Source organism: Drosophila teissieri, chromosome 2R (assembly GCF_016746235.2).
Source record: "Drosophila teissieri strain GT53w chromosome 2R, Prin_Dtei_1.1, whole genome shotgun sequence".
NCBI classification, from domain to species: Eukaryota; Metazoa; Arthropoda; class Insecta; order Diptera; family Drosophilidae; genus Drosophila; species Drosophila teissieri.
The window spans coordinates 16,767,295-16,789,451 of record NC_053030.1 but is presented as its reverse complement, the minus strand read 5'-3'; the positions used below and the strand labels follow the sequence as shown (position 1 = coordinate 16,789,451).

General features: G+C 46.4%; 5 protein-coding genes across 5 annotated transcripts in view; 1 reads left to right on the top strand and 4 right to left on the bottom strand.

The window, feature by feature from the left end:
* The window catches only part of LOC122615150 (epidermal growth factor receptor), a 40,330-nt gene that overhangs the window by 4,310 nt on the left and 13,863 nt on the right, over positions 1-22,157 (top strand). The window lies entirely within an intron of this gene.
* On the bottom strand, positions 9,970-10,972 carry LOC122612435 (serine protease grass). The gene is made up of 4 exons (XM_043786055.1): positions 10,765-10,972; positions 10,664-10,709; positions 10,432-10,610; positions 9,970-10,370 (listed from the first exon to the last, which is right to left on the bottom strand). Exons 1-4 carry the CDS (start codon positions 10,964-10,966, stop codon positions 9,970-9,972), a joined length of 828 nt encoding a protein of 275 aa, XP_043641990.1. The 5' UTR covers positions 10,967-10,972.
* LOC122615151 (chymotrypsin-like protease CTRL-1) lies at positions 11,095-12,227 on the bottom strand. Its single transcript, XM_043790063.1, has 4 exons — positions 11,989-12,227; positions 11,883-11,931; positions 11,650-11,825; positions 11,095-11,592 (listed from the first exon to the last, which is right to left on the bottom strand). The coding sequence occupies exons 1-4, from the start codon at positions 12,215-12,217 to the stop codon at positions 11,186-11,188; spliced, it is 861 nt and encodes a 286-aa protein (XP_043645998.1). The 5' UTR covers positions 12,218-12,227; the 3' UTR covers positions 11,095-11,185.
* LOC122612428 (chymotrypsin-like protease CTRL-1) lies at positions 12,402-13,547 on the bottom strand. Its single transcript, XM_043786035.1, has 5 exons — positions 13,534-13,547; positions 13,224-13,471; positions 13,121-13,163; positions 12,887-13,065; positions 12,402-12,829 (listed from the first exon to the last, which is right to left on the bottom strand). The coding sequence occupies exons 1-5, from the start codon at positions 13,545-13,547 to the stop codon at positions 12,402-12,404; spliced, it is 912 nt and encodes a 303-aa protein (XP_043641970.1).
* On the bottom strand, positions 13,702-14,684 carry LOC122615153 (serine protease grass). The gene is made up of 4 exons (XM_043790065.1): positions 14,459-14,684; positions 14,362-14,404; positions 14,168-14,307; positions 13,702-14,114 (listed from the first exon to the last, which is right to left on the bottom strand). The coding sequence occupies exons 1-4, from the start codon at positions 14,682-14,684 to the stop codon at positions 13,702-13,704; spliced, it is 822 nt and encodes a 273-aa protein (XP_043646000.1).

Sequence of the window (22,157 nt, the reverse complement as noted above, 5' to 3'; positions counted from 1 at the left end):
AAATTTATTGTTTTCACAGGGCGTGCAGTGCAGCCTGCGTCTGCCCCAAAATGTATCTTTTGCTGGCCACATCTCTGTGTTTCTGTTTTCTGTGTGTTTTGTTTATGACTTGGCCAAAAATAAAGAAAGAAGCAGATTGCGCCAGCTGTTGCGTTGGCTTGGATGCGATGGCTTCATGGCTTGAGATGAGGATGAGGATGAGTTGGGGCGATCGCCTTACCCTTTGGCTGCCACATTGTGCGGATCGAGAGATACTGCAATTAGTGAAGGGGGCACTTGCAACATCGCCGAGTGTGGGTGGTGCAGCGGGGCGGGGCGGGGCATGCACCATATGTCACTCTGGTAAGCTGAGCCTTCGCATCGGATTACCACTTAGCCATGGCTGCTCCCCCGATCCCCCCGCCCCTAAATGTATGTGTATGCTTTTTCTTGAGCTGCTTCCATAAACATAAATCCAAGCCGGACGAGCTGTTGTTTTTCTTCTTGGCTTGTTTGTTGTTCTGCTCCGCCTTTATGCTGCCGAAGGTTCTGGGCCGGAAAACGCCAGAGAGCATAATAAGTTCAGATCCAGAATCGTAATCAGAATCGGAATCGGAATCGCACTCTGGAGGCACAGTGCGCGGCATGAATGTAAGGTCAACGGCGTTGACAGTGATCTTGCATAATTGCAGGGCCACGCAAAAGGTATGGCCCCGCCCCGGCTTAAGGTTAAGTTTCCTACGCCCCTCGATCTTTTTGTCTTTCGGTTTTTTCTTTTGCCTTTTTAGAGAGAGAGGGAGAGTTAACCCCTTGATGGCCGCGGGGTCAGCAGCGGACGCATGTGAATCATTGACAGTTTTTATGAAGCGCCGCATGCATCACTCAACGACATCTCAAGAAGCGCCCGCTGTCGCCTCATGTCTCTCAGTGGAGCGCAATGGGTGTGATGAATTCCATGTTGCCACTCGAACACAGTGAGAAATCGGAGCATGGTTTGTAGTTTTGGAAAAGATGCGCACTGAAAGCTAGTTCAGAAACATTTCAAATGAAACTGAGAGAACTGGGTTCATGAACTTAGCTGACTAAGGTAGTTATCCAACTTTCAATACTTGCTCAATTATTCAATGGCTTACCAGAAATCATAAGAATTATTTCTGGTGCAAGTGTATAGGTCTTCGAGAGGGAACCGCACCCCACTGGCTGCTGGCTCTCAAAATCATTTCGAATTCAATAGAGGCAACTGCCAGCCGGGAAATATTAAAGTCAAACGATGACGAAAGTTTCTATATATCGGAGAGTCGAGATCGCGCGGAAAAAGCATTGGAAAAATTGGAATGTTTATGCCGAGCCGAAGTCGAAAGCGTTTGCGTTAATTAAAAACAATTAAAGTGGCAACGTTTGTGGGGTGCCGGGGGGTTGGCAGGGGGTTGGCCAGCATCGGGGTCGCCAGTAATGCTGAAATGGAATGGTAACCAAGTACATATATATATACATAGTATATATAACACGCACACCACCGATCCGCAGATCGAGCCGAAATATAAAGGTTTGAGCGGCGAATGTGGGTTGTGTTGGGGGGTTGGGAAGTTGAGTTTGTGGAAGGGCTGCCCCCTTTGCAGCTACCCCCCCTTCCAGCCTGACTTTCCTCACAAATTGTATAATATTAATTGCGGTTAATTGGGATTAACAGCTGCGCCAAAATGTTTGCCGCTCTTGATGCACTCGGCTCAGTTCACACTGGGGATCAGTTCCCCGGAACGCCGAAAGGGGAAGTCAGCAGCAAAGGGTCGCCACTTTCCTCATGCACTAAAAAAATACTCTGTGTATTCCAAGCTAAAGATTCAATTTGTAAGGATTCCCAATTACCTTTTTTAAGTGCTCATAAAACAAATGTGGCAATTAGTCACCATATTTACCAGAAACAGCTTGCCTTGATTATTAAACTTATAGTTTTTATGACCTTTAAGCGTACATTTACAGACAGAATTACTTGCAAGTGGCCAACTACTTTGGCTAATTGCAAAGTTGCATTGGCATGGCACCATTAACCATTAAAGAATTTCGGAAGTAAACTAGATTTTTACGATGGGCGTTTGCTAACGGAAGCGACGGCAAGCCTGGCTCCAAAATGATTTGTTTCCGAACGGGTTTCCCATCTCCGCCAGTTCTAGCCACACTTCATCATTGGCCATGTACATAGGTATGGATGTATGGAGCCGGTTCCCATTTCCTGGCTGATGATGAACGTGATGACAAGTCTTTCAGAATGGGATGTCCCATCCGCGGCTGGCCACTTTGTCCCCCAGCTCCCTGTTCTCTGCTCTCAGATCGCAGTGCTCCCAGTTTTGAATCCGCCCAATGAACCGCCCCATCCGGCGCTGGCCATCCGGTGTGGATCGACTGGTTTCTGCTGCCCATTTACCATTTGGTGGCTGCCAGGATTGCCGACCAGCCACCAGCCACAATCCACTAGCCAGCAGCCATAAATGTGTGGTGGAAAATCAGTAAAGAAAATCGTTATGCTCCGCATCCGAAGCGATTTTCCTGCCTGGAATTTCCGCTCTTGTTGGCGGCGCGCTAATTACGCCGATGAATGGAATGGCATGGCATGGCATGGAATGAATGACGCTGGGATGGCGACACACCATTTGGGCCCTCTCAGTAGTACCTATGTACATATACCTGTTTGGGCCAACGCCATCATCAGATTGGACGTGGCCGCGTGCATTGCGCACACATGTGGCAAGTAATTGTTTTGGCCGCGCCAGAATGTTGCAGCGGAAGTAATTTGAGGCTGATGCTGATGATGCTGCTGCACGCCGCCGCCGTCTTCTGTCGCCGGGGGTTAATAGGGGCACTCGGGGGTTAATGGCTATCCTATGCACTTGCACTTCGGCTTCTTGGGGAGTGAGGAAGTGGGAAAGTGGGGAAACATCACTAGTGTTCTACGAAATCATTTGAAACTCGCCGAACCCAAAAAGGGACACACTGAAAACAAAGATTATCTACAAGATTATCTGATAATGAGCAGATTAGGCGAGCCAGCAAAATGTACATCATATCACTAAAGTTCTTAATGAGATTTTGTGCCTTCATTGTTGCCAGCTAGCTAGGCTAGTATTTCTTGCAGTGCTGAGATTTTTACATGTCCAAAGCCAAGCCCCTTGTGCATACAAAATGAAGTAGCAGTGAAGAAATGCTCGGCGTGAGGGAGACGGATAGCGAGGAGCAGAGTGGGACGGAGGAGATAAGGCCAAGCCATTCAAATTTAAAACTGCATTTTCAATTTTCCAAAATGCCCCTCTTCTCTCCTCTTTTCCACTCTCCTCTCATCTTTTTGTCTCCCAAGCATGTGAGAAATGATGGGATCTGGGGTCATGTCAATGGCCAAGTGGCCATATCAAAAGATATTCAAATGGCTCCGGCTCTTGGGAAAGCGATTACTGTGTCAGATTATGAGCAGCACTCCCCCAGCCAGAATATTCATATTCATATTCATATAAGTATTCCAAATCGAAAGCCACTCTTCGCCTTTGCATGTCACAATGAACGCAGAAACATGAACCAAATAACAAGCATTGGCAAATGCACAAAGTCCGATTGCGAAGGGAGTGGCTACAGACAACATATGAATTTTACCTCGACTCGGATCGGATCGGATCGGTATTGAACGTATATATATACATATGTATATGTACATAAATAGTGGCTTATGCGCCAGCCAGCCAATGCTTGGCTCAATAAAAATACAATTGACAAATTGTCATGGCGATCACGTAGCAACAACAGCAAGACAACGTGTTCCCCGAAGATTTGGGACCCAGAGCAGCACACTTACCATTGGGGTAGCAGTGGGATCCCTGTACCAGAACCGTGCCATGCCACACTATGGATTCTATGCCATAGTATACTATAGCATGGCATACCATACAGTGCCGTATCTCCTCCCTGCTCACCTCTGGCGACCTTTGGAGTCTGGTTGTTGACTTGTGCTGATTGCAGCACTAAAATCACCTCGACAACTACATCGTGTACACATGTAGGCACTTCATCATAACCCAGAAAAAGGCCCAGCGCAGCAGCAGTGTCTTTGGAAAAGAACAAAATACAAAATAAGAAACACACAATACAAAATACAAAATACAGAACATTTCCAATACGATTCCAGATCTTTTTGTAAGGCTCAGCACGTTTGGAATATTTTTTGAAAAGTCAGCAGTCGCCGTATTAGTATCAGTATCAGTACAGAACCCGACGCCATTATGGTTATAATACTCATTTGTATATATGCTCGTAATGGTTGCTGTTTTTCACTTGAACTATGGGGCATTCATTTTCACATTATGTGGCGAAAAGAGAGGCAACCAAATACCAAAAAAAGAAGTATAAAAAACTGATTAACAAACTGTGTTAAGCACCGCAGATCGGGCCGAATTCGGTGCTGAATTGAATTTTGATGAACACCCGCTGACAGGGAGACCTTTACCTTTTTTCAGGGCTTGGTCCGACTTCGTCTTCCTCTTTGTCTGGTTATGGGTCTCTTTTTGGGCTCAGAGCCTCCAGTAAGCACAGAAAACCCAGCGAAACGCAGAAGGCCCAGAAGAGCCAGAAAACCGGCTGTGCGATGGATCACAGCTTCGCCGTCTTGGGCTCCGGAAGTAATTAATGCTTTAGTTTATTTCATTTTTTTCACCTCACCTCACCTCATCCCGGCGCGGCTTTTGTTTGCCACATAAAAACAGAATCTATGCCCCAACTGAACGGGTCGATGGCGAGTGGAGTTTGCAATTGGAGTTGGAGTTTGTAGTTGGAGTTTGGAGTGCCAGTTGGAAACTTTCACCAGCTCGCTGGCAAGCAAGCTGGTGCAGATGTAGCTGGCTTTTTGCACTCTTTGACCGAATTGTCAGCTGGAAATGATGTGAATTTTCCAAGATGCCCAATAAGGCGGGGGCCACTCGCGGCCCCAATATGGCGCTGCTGCAGCGACATAATTGTGATCAATTGCCAAGTGGCATCCTACTGACCAAAGCGAGCGAGTTGATCACTCCATTCCTGGCCGCTTCTGCTTGGCTGCCACTCAGTGTTTACCCTTTGTCTTCGCTTTAATTAAAGCGACCAGGAGCCGGGATCCGAGCATCACAGCATCACAGCAATGCCTTGTTTGCCAACTTGAGTTGCCATGCCGCAATCGGGCATCTGCATCGCGTCCAGTTGCTGCTCCTCCTCCTACTCCTCATCCGCATCCTCCTCCTGCAGATCCGAGGCCAACTATTCCTCCTCCGCCAGCTGCCACTGTGGAGTTCAGTCTGCGGAGTTAACGATCCGCACTTGGTTTGATTGATATCCCCAGCTCTCTGCGCCTAGAACAAAAGTCTATTTCACAGAGCAAAGATCTATGAAATAAGCACTTTATACAAAATAATTGCAAGAACACAAACCAGATTAAATATGTTAAATTAAAAATCCTTGATAGCTGTAACTTAAATCAATCACACTAGCTTCATGTTAGCAGTTAAACTTCACATATTACTTTGAGTACTATATTCCGGATGTGTGTGCTTCTAGGGCAGCATTTTCGCTCAGTGCACATGTGCCTAGAACAGCAGCCCCCGGCAGAAGTCACTGGGCCGTGGCCAAGCCCAGTGGTCACCCAGTTGGAGTTGGAGTTGTAGTCAGAGTCAGAGGCGTCTGGTATCGGTGGATGGATCGGTCATGGCGCAAGCTCATTTTTTCATTTTTCCACAGCTCCCTTGCTCTTTTTTCTGTTCATTCCGTTCATTAATTGCCAACATTTCATATTTTATTTCAGCTTTAGTGCTCGTGTGTGTCTCTCGCTCTTTTCCCATTTTTCCATTTGTTTTTCAATTACTTTTTTGCTGTCGGCCGCGCCGCAGTGTGTAGTTAATATATATATATTTGGTTTGGCTTTTTATTTATTTTCATTCGCTGGAATCGAGCAGGCTTGTTGTCGCCAGCTTTGTTCGTTCGGTTGTCGTCCTCGATTCTTTAGTTTCTGTACTTTTTGTTATTACACCACTGAAATTCCGCTTGCACAGCTCAGATCAGCTCGGTGGCGGACTTGCTGCTCCCCAAAACAGTGGAGCTCAGCGCTTCAGCGTACTTTTATTGAATTCCCCGGCTATCTGCAATAGCTTTTGACATGACCCATGCTCCACGAACAGATAGTAGCCAGCCAGAGCAGCTAGAGCAGCAGTGATAAGGCAGATGACGGACTTTGTTCAGCAATGCGGAGCGTGGTAGTTGATGGCTAGTGATGACCCAAGGTGATCCCCACCCAAACATTCAATTGCGTAAACCAACTGATACGCTCGCATAGCTGCCTCTATGTGGAGCATAACTACAGCCATGCATTGGTGACAACAGTGCAAAGTGCGAATGAGCATTTGTCAGTCTGCCAATATGCCCAGCATCCGCCTACGAACGAGCTATAGACACATATAGATTGTTTATGAGCCATCAAATCATGTGAAGCCACGATTTGGAGAATCTGCAGTTAGCACTTAATTAACATGCGGCCCCTTTGACTCCGCTTCGAATTCGAGTTCGGGCTCGGATGATTTATAATGTGAGAAGTTGGCCCCCCCATTCTGGAGTCTCACTGAAATCTCACCGAAGTTCACTGTGGGTCAACCTTTTGTTTCCTCCGCCGTCAGGTGGGCATTTGCATATGAGAGCGATTGCCGTACTGCTGCTGCGAAGCGGATGCCGAAATTGTGGGAATTCGGAAAGCGTTTAGAGCACAATCGAATTGCCGAGCTGGAGATACGGTTCTCAAAAGACTGAGATTATAATTTGAAAACAATCTTGCAAATGGAAGTAGTAATGGGGCAGAAGATGGCTCAATGAAGAAGAGATACATTTGGGGAAACATTTTAACCTTTACCTGAAAACCTTTTCTTTGTTGCTCTAAACAAATTTGATTTAAATGAGTTTTACCATTACTTTCTCCTTAAGTTTCTTGTGCGCTTTTCTCCCACTTTTCCCTAGTCGTAATACCCCCTTTGCTCCAGTTTCTTACCTACAAACAGTGTTTTTATTGCCTCCACAATTGGATTCCAAGAAATTATGAAATTTCAATTGACTGACTCACTGCGGCAGCCAACGATCTCGTTTCGCTTTGAAATTCATTTGTCAAACTGTGGCATTGACCTTTGCATCACTACGATACGTTGTGGTGAGCAGAACCAAAACAAATTGACACAAATCGCAAAAACCAAAGTGCTGCTAACCCACAATTAGCATCTGGAACTGGGATCTCGAACGCAGATGTCAAGATGTGCCACAATTCATTCTTGACATTGCCACCGAGATGTGCAACTGTGTTTTGGTGTTTTGGGGCAAATGCAGCGATGATTGTTGCACAAAAAAGTGAGTGCGATTGTGAGTGCGAGTATGAGTGCGAAAAGGGAGTGGAGATCAGCTCATCTGGCTGCATCTTTTTTTTTCTGGCTGGTTTCAGTGTCGTGAGAACTTTTTCGCGTTTGGGCGCACAGCGTGTGAATTGAAAGTTGGATGGGTGGAGCGGGGGGAGTGGGTTGCGGAAACTCTCTGGGAAGCGAAAGTGTTGCAAGTGCTGGGAAAGCCAGCAATCGGCCAACAAGCAACAGGCAGCAGCAACACTTGTCAGCGTTTTGCAATTGCCGTGGGTATCAATCGCACCACTCGATTCCACAATCGTTAATATCTTGGATTGGCAAAGCAAATTGTTTGGCAGAATTAATATTACAACTTTTTTACACCTAATCAACTAAAAACAGATATTGAAGAACCATCAGCTAATCACTATTATTTGTATCTTTGTATCTTTGCAGGTGAGTTCGCTGCAGATGTACAATCTGAGTTTCTATGCACACATATGTATGCATTCGTGAGCTGACAATTAAAGGTTTGTAAGGCAATTAGGCAGCTGAGCTCGTGACGAAGCTCAGCTCGAATGCATTGAATGAGTGTCCGAAAACAGAAAAAAGACAGCCAACAATCGGAACAAACAAGAATCCCAAAACGAGAGAATAAAATGCCCAACAATTGGAAATTCATTAAGGCCGCTGTGGCAATCGCCGCAGTATCGTAATCAAATGCAGCATTCAACTTTAAACTGCAAATGCAACTGCAACTGCAACGCCGGTTGAGGCAGCGCAGGCAGCGGAACGTCGTGGCACAATTGTTTTGGCCCGGCCAAAACGCTACTCTCCGTTGTCGTGGCGACGAATCGGGGGATACCCAAGCCAGAGTTATGCATGAGGTGTTTTATGGCAAGAACGGCTCGCAGTTGTTGCACAGGAAAATATTATTAATTAGGCTTGATACGGCTAACGTATTGTCCATCGTACTGTCCCAGTGGTCATTCACTCTCTTGAAATCTATTGGATAGGAGTTTGCTTTGCATCTGATGGATGATTCTACAGTTCATAACTTAAATGTTGTCTTGACTTAGTACGTAACTTAGTAAAACATGGCCTTAAAACATAGAAATGGTATGATTTATGAAAATGAAAATAGTTATATTTTCCAATTAAAGTTGGTAGTTCGTTTAGCTCAGTGTCTATTTGCGAGTGCAACAGATACCCAGCTGGCAGCCAATTGTTGCACACGGCGATATTGGACAAAAGGCCAACTTCCCCACTCCACCCCTTTTAGCCCTTAGTTCGGTGGTGGCGACACCGACACGCATGCGCATTGCCCGACAAAAGGGAGTTCGAGTTACCCCGCCCTTTGACCCGCGCGACAGAAATACAGCAGAAAACAGAAAACAGCAAGCAAAACAAAGCACAGACCAAAATACCAGGTTGGAAAAACTTAACGCCTGGTTGCCCACATCGGGGGTTCTTTGCCGTCCCCTCCACAACCCACCCCCACCCCCGCCCACGAATCCCTCGATCCAAGTGAGTGCGCTTGCGCCAACGCCAACGCAGCAGCGAAGTTAGGAAGCTAGTGAGTTAGTGAGCTAGGGCCACAGTGTGACCTGTGGACGTGCAGCAGTGGCACACGGGGGTTAATGGCGATGGTGTTTCGTACTGGTTTATTTGCTGCGACGACCATTGTGCGACCGCCGCATAACTGGCACATCGCCGACGGGCCAGCACAGTGGGCACTCGCGGTGGCGGACACAAGCTGGGGATTTGCACGGCCGGCACACGCGCATCAGCCAGCGATTTCGGTTCGTGATTTCACAATGCGGCGCGAATCGACGGCCACTAGGGCTCACCTTTGTACGCCAAACATGAATAATGCTCATGAATCGATCACTAATCGCAGAGTGCCCTCCGTTTCAAAGGTGTTCCACAACGTGTTCGCTTAGCGGGATATCATACATACTTATATACGTATATCTCAGCCGTTTCATATCTTCAAAATACCCATTAAATTATGATGTACTATGCAAAAACTCGAATCTTAGGTACTGCTTGTATTATTGTTAAAGAGATTTTAAGATTTCATTTTTAAGATTTTCATTTTATATTTTAGTTACAGCTATTTTTTACATCATTTATTTGACACCGCAAATGTACAAAATATCAAAGTTTAAAGTATACTTTCGGGAGGCGCGAACATTTTTCTTTGTAGGTTTTTGTTTCATACTTTTAGGAGGATTGATAAGAAATTAAGAAATTCACCAGATGCAGTACGTGGTTCGAGTCTTGGCTAGAGTTGTGGTGAGGTATGTGTTTAATGACTGACCCATTAGTGTGCGTCATTTACGCTAGGTGTCGCATGAAATGACTGCGTAAAAGAAGTGTAAAATGTAAAACTTACACACTGAGTACCAACAAACGATAGATGTCGCTGAAAAGGAAGCAGGAAAAAACGATGTTCCCTAAACAGCCGTCAGATGGCGCAGTGAATTTTTAGAGGCACAGTTTGAAAGTCATTTTCTTTAAATGTGTTGAGAATATACTTATTTAATTTTTGGTTCCTCGCTGTGAAATATGTTGATATTTGAGCTTGGAAAAAGAATGCATTCTCCAAAAGTTAATAGCTCTCAACGACCCCAACGATCCAATCGATGTGTTCCATCACATCCGTGAAAACACTGGGACTTAAGCACTCCCAGTTGCCATAGCTGACGATTCCGACCTGAACGAAGAGCACTCGGCCGTCGTGGCGAACCGCGTGGCCCATTGGTCCTCCGGAGTCGCCGCTGCACGACGCTCCGGACTCGTGACTCACGCAGATCTGACCCACTTGGCGGCCAACCCTGTACGTGTTGCTGCACACACTCCACGCCACTCTGGTCACCCGAATGGACTTGAGCATGTGGTTTGCGGATTCAGATGGACTGCGACCCCAGCCACTGGCCACCAGCCTGTGGCGCCTTTCAAGCTGCAGCCGAAGGGTAGTGTTCGTAGTCAGGCATATCGGTTTGATGTGAACTACGAGTATGGAAGTGAGATGTTTTTACATATGTGCGAGTAGGATCTGTGTATCTTGTACCTTTGTACAACACCGACTTGGCCAGTCGGAGAATGCCAATGTCGTGGATCCTACTGATTCTGGAGTAGTCCCCATGCCTGAAGGCCAGGTCTATTTGAAAATCTTCTGCAGGTGGATTGCAATCGGAGCCGTTGCAGTCAACACTAGTCAAGCTATTGAACTCGCCGAGTCGCACGGTCCTGTGAACAGACTCCATTTCAGCTGACTTCGCAAGGATTCACACAATACCTACAAGTTTTGATCCTTGCTTATGCAATGTGCGGCTGTCAGGATGAATCCTTTTGCAAATATGACTCGTAAGCTAAGGACTACGTTCGTGTGTTGCATGCTTACGAGGGTTTATGAGAGTGCCGCCACATACAAACTCGCCAAAGTGGTGCAAGTAAGCCATCCAAGGACTCTCCGATATGTGCGCCTTGTGCCCCTGATTTTGGAGCGCCTCCGGTGACAGATATCCGCAGTTGGGCTCCAGAAACTGGGCAGTAGCATGTGGGTGCCACGAAAAAAGGCAACCCAGCAGCAAAATCCAGCACATTGCGTATGAAGCGAGCAGATCAAACTGAATTCTGAACTGAAACTGAATTATGCCAGAGAAAACGAAAACCTTATCATTCCTTCACACATGTACATCCATGTCTTTATGTATAAGCAAGCTAAGAGTGGTTCTCATTCCAGAGTTCGCTAAGATGGCGCTTTATTAAGAGCATTTCGGACCTGCTTACATGTTCGAGAATATAAAAACGCTTACTGCTTGTTAGTTTCTTTTCGTTTGCATCTCGATCCAGCCCGCAAAGGGAATCACGCTCGAGTAGACAGTTGGTCCGTGGCAGTTGACCACTCCGTAGCTGACCACTCCGAAGAGCACCACCCTCGTCTCCGACCCAATCGGGATCCTTGCCGATAGCGGTCCGCCCGAGTCGCCCTGGCAGGTGAAACCAGTACTGCTGGCTGCGCAAATGTGGTTGTTGTCCATTGCTTTGCCGAAGAACTGGGCGCAATAGCTGAGGCTGTGGTGCGTCAAGGATATTCGCTGCAGGACTGCACTGTGGGTGCGGGAGTCCGTGCGACCCCATCCGGTGGTGTTGAACTTGTTTGTGTTTTTCAGTATGCTCGACGCCCAGCTATAGTCTCCCATTAGCAAACAGATCGATCTAATGTGGTCTGGTCAATTGGGTAAATGGTTCGATTAAATGCGCAAGGCAGAGTTCGCCAGCTTACCTCCATACTGCACCGGGGTCTCTAGTCTGAACAGAGCTATGTCATTTTTGTGGAAGTCAGTGAATTGATAGGGCACATAGGTTCTGGTCACATTGATCTCCTTGGGCCGCGGAATGCAGCCGTAGTTGGAGCAATCGAGAGCCTGATTCACGTCGTACTCCCCCAAGCGCACTGTTCTAAATCGAAAGATGCAAAACATGATCCAAAAATGATCCAAACAAGTTGACACTTACAATTGACTTTTGGTTTGGCTTCTGCAATGCGCAGCTGTCAGAACGAATCCTAAAAAACTTCACAGGATATTCATAATGCTCGGAAAAGCATATTCCAACTACATACGTGGCGTGATGAGTGACCCGCCGCACTTCATCATCCCGCGCTCGATGACTATCACCATCCAGGGATTGGATAGTAGGTCTGCATTCTGGCCATTGATCACACGATATTGTCCCGGATTTCTCTCGGATCTGGCTGTAACGCACTGAGGATCCAGTAAATGTGGTTGGCCATGTACGCTTAGGAAACCCAGGGTTACTAAAAGCAGGAGCTGCACAGCTCCAGCTTCCATTATGTGCAGCTGTAATAACGAACGAACTGACTGAAAAACCAAATGCCAACGCCATTTATTAATGCACATCGAGGAAAGGCTTATCGTTATTTCCAAGTCATTCGCTGTATGTATAAATTCCACGAATTATGCGATTGACTTGAGTTCTCGGCAACTGATTACATTTTCAATTAAAAAATCGTATTTAGTTATTATTAGTGGGTGTGACACTGCGGACAACATCTCTAATCCAGTTAGTGTAATGCAAAACATTCGTGAAAACGGTAACTTCGCGACAATTCGAAGCCCCATAACTGACTACTCCGAACAAAATGGGGTGTTTCCATTCCAAAAAGGTCATCTCCGCGCTCAACGGACCCCCAGAATCTCCGGTGCACGTGGAGGATTGCGAGTGGCCAGCACAGATGTGTGGCCAGTAGATTGCCCGGTCGAAGATTTGGAAACAGTATCCACGATCGAGGTGGTATAAGCTGGCCGACTGGAGTGTCGTGCTCGTTTCACTAGATTCCGTTTTTCCCCAGCCGGTGACATTAAACGTGCTGACGTAGTTTAAAAATCGCCGTAGTTTGCCCTCGTTCGAGGTCTGCATCACACAGATCGGTCTAATTTGAGCTGAGACGGAGAACATCTTCAGTGATCTTAACTCTAAGTTAACTCTTGTATACTAACCATTATACTTTACCGGCACGGCCAGCTGAAAGAGGGCAATGTCATAGGTATGATAGTCCCAGTACAAATTGGGCACAAATATCGCCTTCACATCGATTTCTGCACCTGCTGGTGAGCAATTGTCGCTTGAACAAAGGTTCATGGCCGTAGTCCCATTGTATCCGCCCAAACGCACTTTCCTTTAAAGTGAAGATGGGCATAAATGTGAATTGAAAAATGTTCATGGGTACTTACAGACCGAATCGCCATTGGCAATGCGCTGCTGTCAGAACGAATTCTGGAAAAACCCAAAGATTAATCCAGATGCACACTGGTCACTTAAAGTAGAAGTACATACGGGAGCTTATCAGCGAGCCACCACAGAAATGTTGGCCCCAGCAAAGTATCTGTGCCATCCATGGATGCGACCGTATATCAGCAGTTTCACCTCCATATATTTGGGTATTGATTCCCACTGGTTTTTTAACGCAGTTCGTATCCAGCAATTCCAGGGCCAGCGATCCGTAGGAGCAAAGCGCGAGAATGAAGCCAACTTGCTGCCAATTCATGTTGAACTCAATGATGTCGAGCGGGCTCTGCAGATTGCTTTAATACATTTGTCGCGGAACCAATCCTTATCTGGTTTTTTGGCTTAAGAAAATAATAACAAAAGCTTAATCATAATCTGTAATATATATAATAAACCCTAAATAAACTCCAGGGTCTCTTAATATTTCGTATGAGCAAAAATAAAACGCTGGGTTTGCACTGGATTTATTAGTTCAACTTTAAACATTTTATTATAATTTTTGGTTTTTGTTTTATAAGGTTTGGCACTACAGATTCCCTTCTCGGCGAACGGTATTAACGATCCAGTCCAAGTGGGCCATTACGTTTGTAAAGACAGTGGCTTGGGAGCAGTTTTCAAAACCGTAGCTGGTGACTCCGAACTGGAACACCGTTGGGACACTAAGATAGGTAACGATGGCGGTCAGAGGACCACCGGAGTCGCCAGTACAAGTGCTGGCACTAGCTCGTTCCGCGCAGATGTGACTCCGATCGATCTCCTGGTGCGGAAACTGTGCCGAGCACTCAGCTCGGCGAAGATTAAAGAGCGATGTTTTCTGGAGCATGCGACTAGAGCTGCTGGATTGGGTTTGGCCCCAGCCGTAGGTTCTGAACTTGATAATGAGCTCATCCAAGTTTTTGAAAAGCGGGTCCAGCAGCACGCAGATCGGACTGACATTATCTGGCGGACAATGTGTTAGTAATCAAGTATTTCTAAGTAGCCTCGCTTTTTACCAGCATATTGCACTGGCTTGGCCAGTCTCAACAGGGCTATATCGTGTTTGCCAAGGTAATATTCCGTATGGACAAACATTCCATCCACATCGAACTTCTGTGCCTTTGCTTCTTGGTCGAGTACGCCAAGGTGGACTTTTCTATTGAGTTGCGAAAGTGGTTGAATTAATCTGTGGATTTTCGAAAATACTCACAGATCTTCGTTGCCCACACAATGAGCAGCCGTCAGTACGAAGCCTGAAAATCCATAGCTAGTTTTTTTCTCCACCTTAATCACTGTTCAGAACTTACGCTTTGCGATTAGTGAGCCTCCGCAGAGGAAACCCCTTTTGCCAATGACCTTGGCCATCCATGGAGCGGTGGCCACTGGGGCGTCGTGTCCTCCGACAATCCTGAATGAGTGAATCGGAACAGTGCCACACGGTTGCTCCAGAAAGCTGTCACCTACCGAACCCCGCACAATTGCTGAGCAGAAAGCCAAAAGCACGGCCAGTACGAAGATTTCAATGTTCTTCATATCCCAGCAGTGCGCAACATACTGATGGTTGAATAAAGCAACTGAGATGTATTCGCTGCTAGTGGATTGGCGATAAGGCGGAAGAGTGGAGAGCGTATTCCTGGGTATCAGAAACAAGCTCTTGTGGAAGAGCGTACAAGTTGGTTTTGAAGCATTTAATGGGAAATCAACCGTAATAAAACCAAGGCGTATAGTAGTAGATTCTTCCATCTGTGGGCTAAGCACCTTCCTGTCGCACGACCTCAGCGATCCAGTTGATGTGGTACATCACGTTCGTATAGACTCCCACAATCTGGCTACAATTAGTGCTCCCATAGCTGACTATGCCGAGCTGAACGACTCTATCTGCACCACCAATGGGTATTTTGGCGGACACTGGACCCCCCGAATCGCCCATGCACGTGTGTGTGGTGTAGTCCCCGGCACAGATGTGCGACTCATCCACTCGCGTTCCGTACGTGGACGAGCAGTAGTCGCGATCCACTTGGGTTAAGTTGGCTGTCCTTAGGATTCGGCTGCTCACTTCGTGTTCTGTCCTGCCCCATCCAGTGGCAGTGAGAAAGGGGATGTAATCCAACGGATTGTAGTTGGTCAGCAGGCAGATTGGCTTTATGTACGCTGTGAATGACTCAATTATAAGTGATATGCTTCAGTGACTGGCGACTTTTTTACCAGTGTACTGCACCGGAATGGCCAGTCGGAACAGGGCTATGTCGTTCTGGGTAGGGTCCACGAAACTGGGGTGATATATTTGCGCATCGACGGGAATCGCAATGGCGCTGGGCATGCAGGCTGTGGTGGAGCAATCCGTGAAGGTTGACCTGTCCAACTCACCTAGGTATGCGTTCCTTTGGCGAGGTGACAGCACATCGATTAGGGATCCTCAATAGATGGTGTTTTACTCACGTGGGGCTGTAAGATATGCAGTGCGCAGCACTAAGCACAAATCCTGCAAAGGTAATACTTTTTGTCTGAGCTAAACTTTACCCAGCATCCTAAGTACTTACGGCTGGTGATGAGGGATCCGCCGCACATAACTGTTGCACTGCTTAGCAATGCCATCCATGGATTAGCGAACATATCAGCCTCCGGGCCGTTGATGATTTTAGCACTCTCGGCACTAACACTCGAAACCGAAACTCCGCAATTCGGTTCGAGGAACAACACGGGTGATTCCCCATTCCCGAAACCAATCCACATCAGGGTAATTAGCTCGCCGTAAATTTCACTTTTGTTATTTTGCCAGGCGATAAGGCGCTAAAAATAAGCAATTACCAAAACAATTTATTTGGGCGCATTTCCATGATCTTTATCAATTTTAATACAATACTTCATATTAGGTTATATACATATGTACAATCCATTTATATATTACCTTTTCGTTTCTGTGTAATATGGCTTTGCATGGGTAATTTATTCTCTCGGAATTCTTATAAGGACTCCATACTCGCCACATTAAGTTGAGAGGAATTTCGCTGGCGATCGAAGGAGGGGAAATGTAGCCCCACAATCTCCAAGAATTCCCCCTATTTCCCCTGCGACGTGTGGATGCTGAGCAGCCGATTCTGCGGAAATTCGCTGGCCCACGAAGAGAGAGGTATAATGGGTATATTGGGTAGGTGTGTGGGTTTGGCTTGCCAGCATCTCGCACTCCGATCTCTCGCCCGATTTCTCGCTGGCCAAGTCGAAGCTTTGGTAACTGCTGCTTTGGTGCCACAACCGGTTCCAGTTCGAAAAATCTGACTGCACACACTCAGAGAAACACAGAAATATGAACAACAACAAACGACGGCTGAACTAATCATTTTCATTTGAAATAAGCAAATGAGCAAATGGGCAAATGAGCCGCAATAAATGAATAGCATTGGAATTTGAATATTCGTCTTGGAATGTTCGAACTTCGAACTCACGACCGCTGGAAACGATACGAAATTAATTTTCATCTAATTATGAGTGCTTTGTTTGGACTCAGTGTGTGACAAGCGGGCGAAATTCGGCGTTGGTTTTATAAATTGCGATTTCATGGCTTTGTTCTAAAATCTACAAATGCCGCTTTGTTTTCTAAATAGCTTGTAATTTTTTGTATTCCTCGGCTTTACATTTGATGAATAATATTCGTTTGATGCAATATTCATAATAATATAATATTCATATTGTATGAAGGTGAATCCCCCTCCTACTGTACATACCCATAGTTATGGACTTCCCTGAGTGAAGCTGGGCATGGGCAGTAATACCCTAGCCATTACTAATCGGGAGTGGATCTGGAGTTCTGAAGTTCTGGATTTCTGGATTTATTGACCTTGCCGGGCCTGCTGCCAGTGGGGCGGCCTCTGGAGCTGCAGGAATCCTTACATTTCGGAATGCGGCTGTGGTCGACTGGGGCTGTTGGCTGAGGTTGAGGCTGAGGCTGAGGACCGAGGACTGATGTGGCTAATGTTGCTGCTGTTGTTGCTGGTGTCAACATGGAGCAGCAACAGCAAAAGCAACAGCAACAACTACAGCACGTTCGTGGTCTTGACTTTGAGCTGAGGCTGAGGCTGCGACTGTGTCGCCGCACGTACAACAACCATCTTACATAGCCGCCGATTAGCCAAGGTAACAAACGAAGAACTGGCCCAGAGACCCGGCTCAGATCCAAAATAAGCTATCTCACTGCGCAAATCTTTCACTTCTTGGTCGCTGTTGTCGCTGGCTTTTAAGGGCCTTCCATGCCTGCAAGCCTGCCATTTATCGCAAATGCATTGTGGCAGCCCTCCACTCCACACCACTCCACTGCACTCCACTCCACTGCACTCCACTTCACTCCATTCCTCTCATCTGCACTGGGATCCATGCCTCGTGAGTGCTCCATCTTGGCTGGCTCGGCTTTTGTTTCATGCTCCATGGCTAATGGCACGCAGGCTCCACAGGTTGCCGCTGTCGAGTGTTGTTGCAACATGCTGTTGTCGACGGGCGCCCTGCACTCCAAGGTCCAAGAGGCAAAGGCCCACGTAAGCCCAGTTCTCGCACTGAGAGAAATAACGAGCATCATTAGCGGCACTCTAATCACAGCTTCTAAAGTCTAGTCCACATTTCAAAATGTTATTCTTATTAGTTTCCTTATCAATCAAATATAAAGTACTGCAATTTAAATACAACAATTTTGTTTGCAATTTATAAATAGTGATTTATGATAAGTAAATTATATTTATTGTGAACTTATGTTATTATAAATATTATGTTCGTGTTGGATGCCGATTAAGTAAAGTAAAGAGGTGATATGCAGTTTTTCTGTGTGGAGCACACGTGTGCGTGGCTAAAACGTCCGTTTCTCAGATTCTCGGCTCCTCTCCACGCTTATCGCCGCCCGATTCTCTCTTTCTCCGATTCCCCGATTCTCGGATTCTCCGGAGGTGGTGCTCTGCTTGTGCTTATCTGACCGGAGTGGCATTGGCATTGGCATTCACTTCGTGCTTTATGCCCGGATTAAATTTTAGCAAATCGAAGCGATGCGCTAATTGAACTTGTTGCCCACTAAGTCCGCTGCCAAAATGGCCGCCACACAATGTAGTCGGCCTACCATAATTTACATTTGGCATTGGCACAAGCCAACAGGCCAACCAGCCAGCAGGCCACACATTGCACATATTATGGGCGGCGGGACAGACGCGACTTAAATATTTTTGTGGGTATTTATAGGCAGTACTCGGGGAATACTCGAGAATATTGGGAGTTGGGGGACGTGGCGCAGATCGAGACGTACGTAGATGGAGATCCGCCGAAAGCTCCCCAGCGACTTGGACGCTCATATTTCACACTTCACGACAAAGCGATTAAAGTCGCGCAAACAATCTGTTATTGGAGTTGTTGCAATTATGTTTACAAAGACATTAAAAGGAACGAAAAGCGAATGGCGAACGGCGAAATAAAAATACGCGGAATACAGCGCTAAGCTCAAAAAACTCAAAAAACTCGAAATCGGCCCAAGAGACGGCGAGGCACTCTTCGTATTTTGTATTTCTTATTTTACCCCGCTTGTTTTTGTGTTTTTGTGATTTTTTTCCTCTTTTATTTTGAAACGTGAGTCGTGCACCAACACACAGCAGACGACTGCGACAATCAATAACAACAAAAATCAGTTAAAAAAAAGCGAAAAAAAAAAACCTCTATGCTAAAACGATGAGATGAAGTCAAAGTTTCTGCGTATCTGCACGCCTGCCATTTGCCACTTGGCTGGGGGTTAAAGTTGAGTTAAGACCGCGCTCGATCTTACGACCAATTAGCCGGGCTGAATAGGAGGAATGGCAATTGGAATCCGTGCTCCATGCTCCATGGTCGATGCCATCCCAGCCAAGTCAAATGTGCCGCATCATGTTGGGGCCGCGGCAATTAGCTTTAATTCTAAGCAGCTTTTCACAGCCGTGTGACAAGTTGAGTGCTGATGAAGCACAGCCCCAGCCGGAATCCGAATCTGAATGTGAATCTGATCGATCTATCATCTGTATCGACGGACTTCCAAGGCACAGGGCTGCTGGCAAAGGGCCAGAAATAAAATAAAAACAGGTAATCCAATTATGCGGCTTCAGGTGTTAGGGCTGGCACGCGCTAAAGTTGGCCAAAATTGAGCTAATAGTTAAGGGCATGAATTGGAATACTATAGTTCCGATTTCATTGTGGCTAACTAAGTTGTTTTGCAAACATTTCACTGCCTGAAGCATTTTTCTTTCAAATATGCTAATCGTTATTTAATCACCATTGTGTATTCTAGAAATAGCTGTAAATTTGTGGTATTTTTAGACTAATTATGAAGCTCTTAAATGTTTCTATGGTCAATATTAGATGCCAAACATGTATAGTTTCACGCAAAATGAATCAAATGAATCTATGAATTCTTGTTTTTAAGTGATGTTGCCTCCGCCACATGCACTTTCATCATATCTTCGCAAATAAACGAATCCCAAGATAATGTGCTATATACATGGTATGTACTTGTGTGTTCCATGTGCCAATGTGCAACAACACTCCATAATGCAACGAACGAACAACGAATTCGTTGCGCCCTATGGGCTGGAGCATCCTATGGGCCCTCATCCCGAGACACTTGAGCGCCTCCTGAGCCGAGCCGATCTTTTGTTGCCCTTAATCTGCGTGGCACTTGAAAGTAACGCCTCGCCGTCGACTCGCCAGACATCGATGGTGATGATCACGATGATTCCAATGATTCCGAGTGATACCGACAACCTGTAGAGCGGGCAGGAATCATTTTTGAAGGGCCTGGTTCTCGAGGCTTTCTTTTGAAATTGGGAAAAGGAAAAAACCAGAGGAGAGATCATAGACAGATGGAGTGCTGCACTGCACTGGAGTGGAGTGGAGTGGGGGAGTTAAAAAACATTTCTCTTCGCATGGCATTTTGTACGCTTGATCAAATGTTTATGAGTGCGGCTGTGGGTCGGGGCATCTTGGAATCTCGGCATCTTACACCTTTTGAGCGGCGTTTACCTGTGGTTCCGTGTGCCAGAGTACCAGAGTGCCAGAGTGGTGGAGTGCCCTGAAGTGGTTTCAGAGTTCTGGGTTTCAGAGTTCTGGGTTTCAGAGTTTCTGAGTTCTCAGATCGTTCGCAACTCGATGTTCGGCTGTCAGTTGCATGCTCTTCGATTTTGACAGATGATTCTGTACGGGTTGGGCAGTGGCCGTTTGATTGAGGTCTTCTGGCATGGCACAGACGGCTATTAATATGTTTGATTATGGCTGCAGATCGAAGCACGGCGCTTTTCCCCCTTCGAAATGTGCTTCGCAACGCGTTTCAATTTAAATGTATTTTCATGCTCTGAAACAAAGCGCCGAGCAAGACAATGCAACGCCTCTCGAGAGTCACAGCGTGGGATTCGAGATTCAAATGCGACTCATGGAGTTTGGTTGCGCTTTTCCAAGTGCACCTTTTGTCTTACTGTTATGGCAAAGTGGAAAGGTCAAAACGTTTCGGATTTACCTGCCGTAACAGTGTCCTTTTGGCCCGAATCCCATCCCGATCCCATCCCGAATCCCGATTCCGATCCCGCAGAGCACATGGCGCAGGCGTAAAAACCCCGATTTCTTGTGGGCTGGGAACAGGTGAAGAAGAGGCCACCGAGATCTCGGTCTCGGATCTGCCCTAACAATGTTGACAACGCTCGAACAGAAATCTTTTTGCCAAAAGACAATCCATGGCCCACGCAGGCTCAGCTCGGCTCGCAGACACACAAACAGATACACCGATACAGATACAGATACAGATGCGGGCACAGTTACACACACGGATACAGATACAATTGCCGAGATCTTGTGCGCTTATATGGCAGCAATGCCCACACACACCCATGTACATACACAGTACACAGCCAGGTGAGAGAGCGGCGATCGTTTTACCTGAGCGTTTTCGAATTCGCCGCAACAACAGCGAACAGCGAACAGCAGAACCTCCAGCAACAACAAAAGAGCCAAGAAATTGGGATATACACAAGATCTTACCTGGAAACGACCTGCAATCGATGCGAATCTTAAATGCCCTGCACAGCTGTCGAAGCCAAGATGCTGTCGGATAATCCCCGCTTTGGATTTCTGGCCTCGCCTTTGCTATTGGGCATCTCAGGGGGGAGGGGAAAATCAGGACATTGTTGCTCAAGTACCATCCTTTGTGGGAGAATATCTGTAACTTCTCTGCAGTCGAAAAGGTTGTCTCAGGCGCCTTAAGCCAGAATGGTATGTAGTATTACAATCCTAAACATTGTGATCTTAAAACGAAGATTGTCACAAGTGAAAGCTTCTCAAAACTATTGTATATAACTATTCAAATGGTTCTTATCAATTTTGCTGTATCTTTTAATGGAAATCGGTTCCTAAATCTCAAGTGTATAACATTTATATAAACCCTGCATATTGAGCAACATATCTTTTGCAAAAAGATGGTCTGAGTTTGGTATCCATTCTTCAAGCCTGTGATTCTTTACAGATAAAAGATATATATATTATGCTAAGATATAAGTTGTAGTTATGTTCTGCGAAGGGAGCATCTTAAGTTGGTGTTTCATTTGAGATGGCGCTTAGTGCGATTCTGTGCATTTTGGCCAACGTTTGGCGTTTTCCCAGGCTATGTAGAGCATTTGCTGGCCAGGGGGAGATTGCCCAATGTATCTGGCCGTATCGTTTCGTATTACGCTGACTTTTCAAAACGCTGCTACGTTTACGATTACCTGTGGATTGTGGATGTCGATGGTCGGCTGTGGGTGCGAGTGAGAGCGCTGCGATGAGCGAGCGAGCGAGAGGTGGCGAGTGCGGTGCGCAGCTGTGCGGTGTAGTTGTTGCTGTATCGCTGGCTTTGCTTTTATTTTGACCTGATCTGCGCTCGAGATTTCGCCGCTCACCTTTGGTTTTACCTGTGTGCGCGCTCTCTCCTCGCCGCAAAAGAGAGCGTCTAACACGGCGAGAGAGTGACAGACAGACAGAGAGAGAGAG

Coding starts and splice junctions, on each gene's coding strand:
- LOC122612435 (XM_043786055.1), bottom strand. CDS start 10,966: ATGTGCTGGATTTTGCTGCTGGGTTGCCTTTTTTCGTGGCACCCACAT. Junction 10,611..10,663: donor ATAAGCAAGGATCAAAACTT/GTAGGTATTGTG, acceptor GTCTGTTCACAG/GACCGTGCGACTCGGCGAGT. Junction 10,371..10,431: donor CAAGTCGGTGTTGTACAAAG/GTACAAGATACA, acceptor CCATACTCGTAG/TTCACATCAAACCGATATGC.
- LOC122615151 (XM_043790063.1), bottom strand. CDS start 12,217: ATGGAAGCTGGAGCTGTGCAGCTCCTGCTTTTAGTAACCCTGGGTTTC. Junction 11,932..11,988: donor CGGGTCACTCATCACGCCAC/GTATGTAGTTGG, acceptor GAAGTTTTTTAG/GATTCGTTCTGACAGCTGCG. Junction 11,593..11,649: donor GACCCCGGTGCAGTATGGAG/GTAAGCTGGCGA, acceptor CCAATTGACCAG/ACCACATTAGATCGATCTGT.
- LOC122612428 (XM_043786035.1), bottom strand. Junction 13,164..13,223: donor TGGCTCGCTGATAAGCTCCC/GTATGTACTTCT, acceptor GGGTTTTTCCAG/AATTCGTTCTGACAGCAGCG. Junction 13,066..13,120: donor TGCCAATGGCGATTCGGTCT/GTAAGTACCCAT, acceptor TTCACTTTAAAG/GAAAGTGCGTTTGGGCGGAT.
- LOC122615153 (XM_043790065.1), bottom strand. CDS start 14,684: ATGAAGAACATTGAAATCTTCGTACTGGCCGTGCTTTTGGCTTTCTGC. Junction 14,405..14,458: donor AGGCTCACTAATCGCAAAGC/GTAAGTTCTGAA, acceptor ATGGATTTTCAG/GCTTCGTACTGACGGCTGCT. Junction 14,115..14,167: donor CAAGCCAGTGCAATATGCTG/GTAAAAAGCGAG, acceptor ATTGTCCGCCAG/ATAATGTCAGTCCGATCTGC.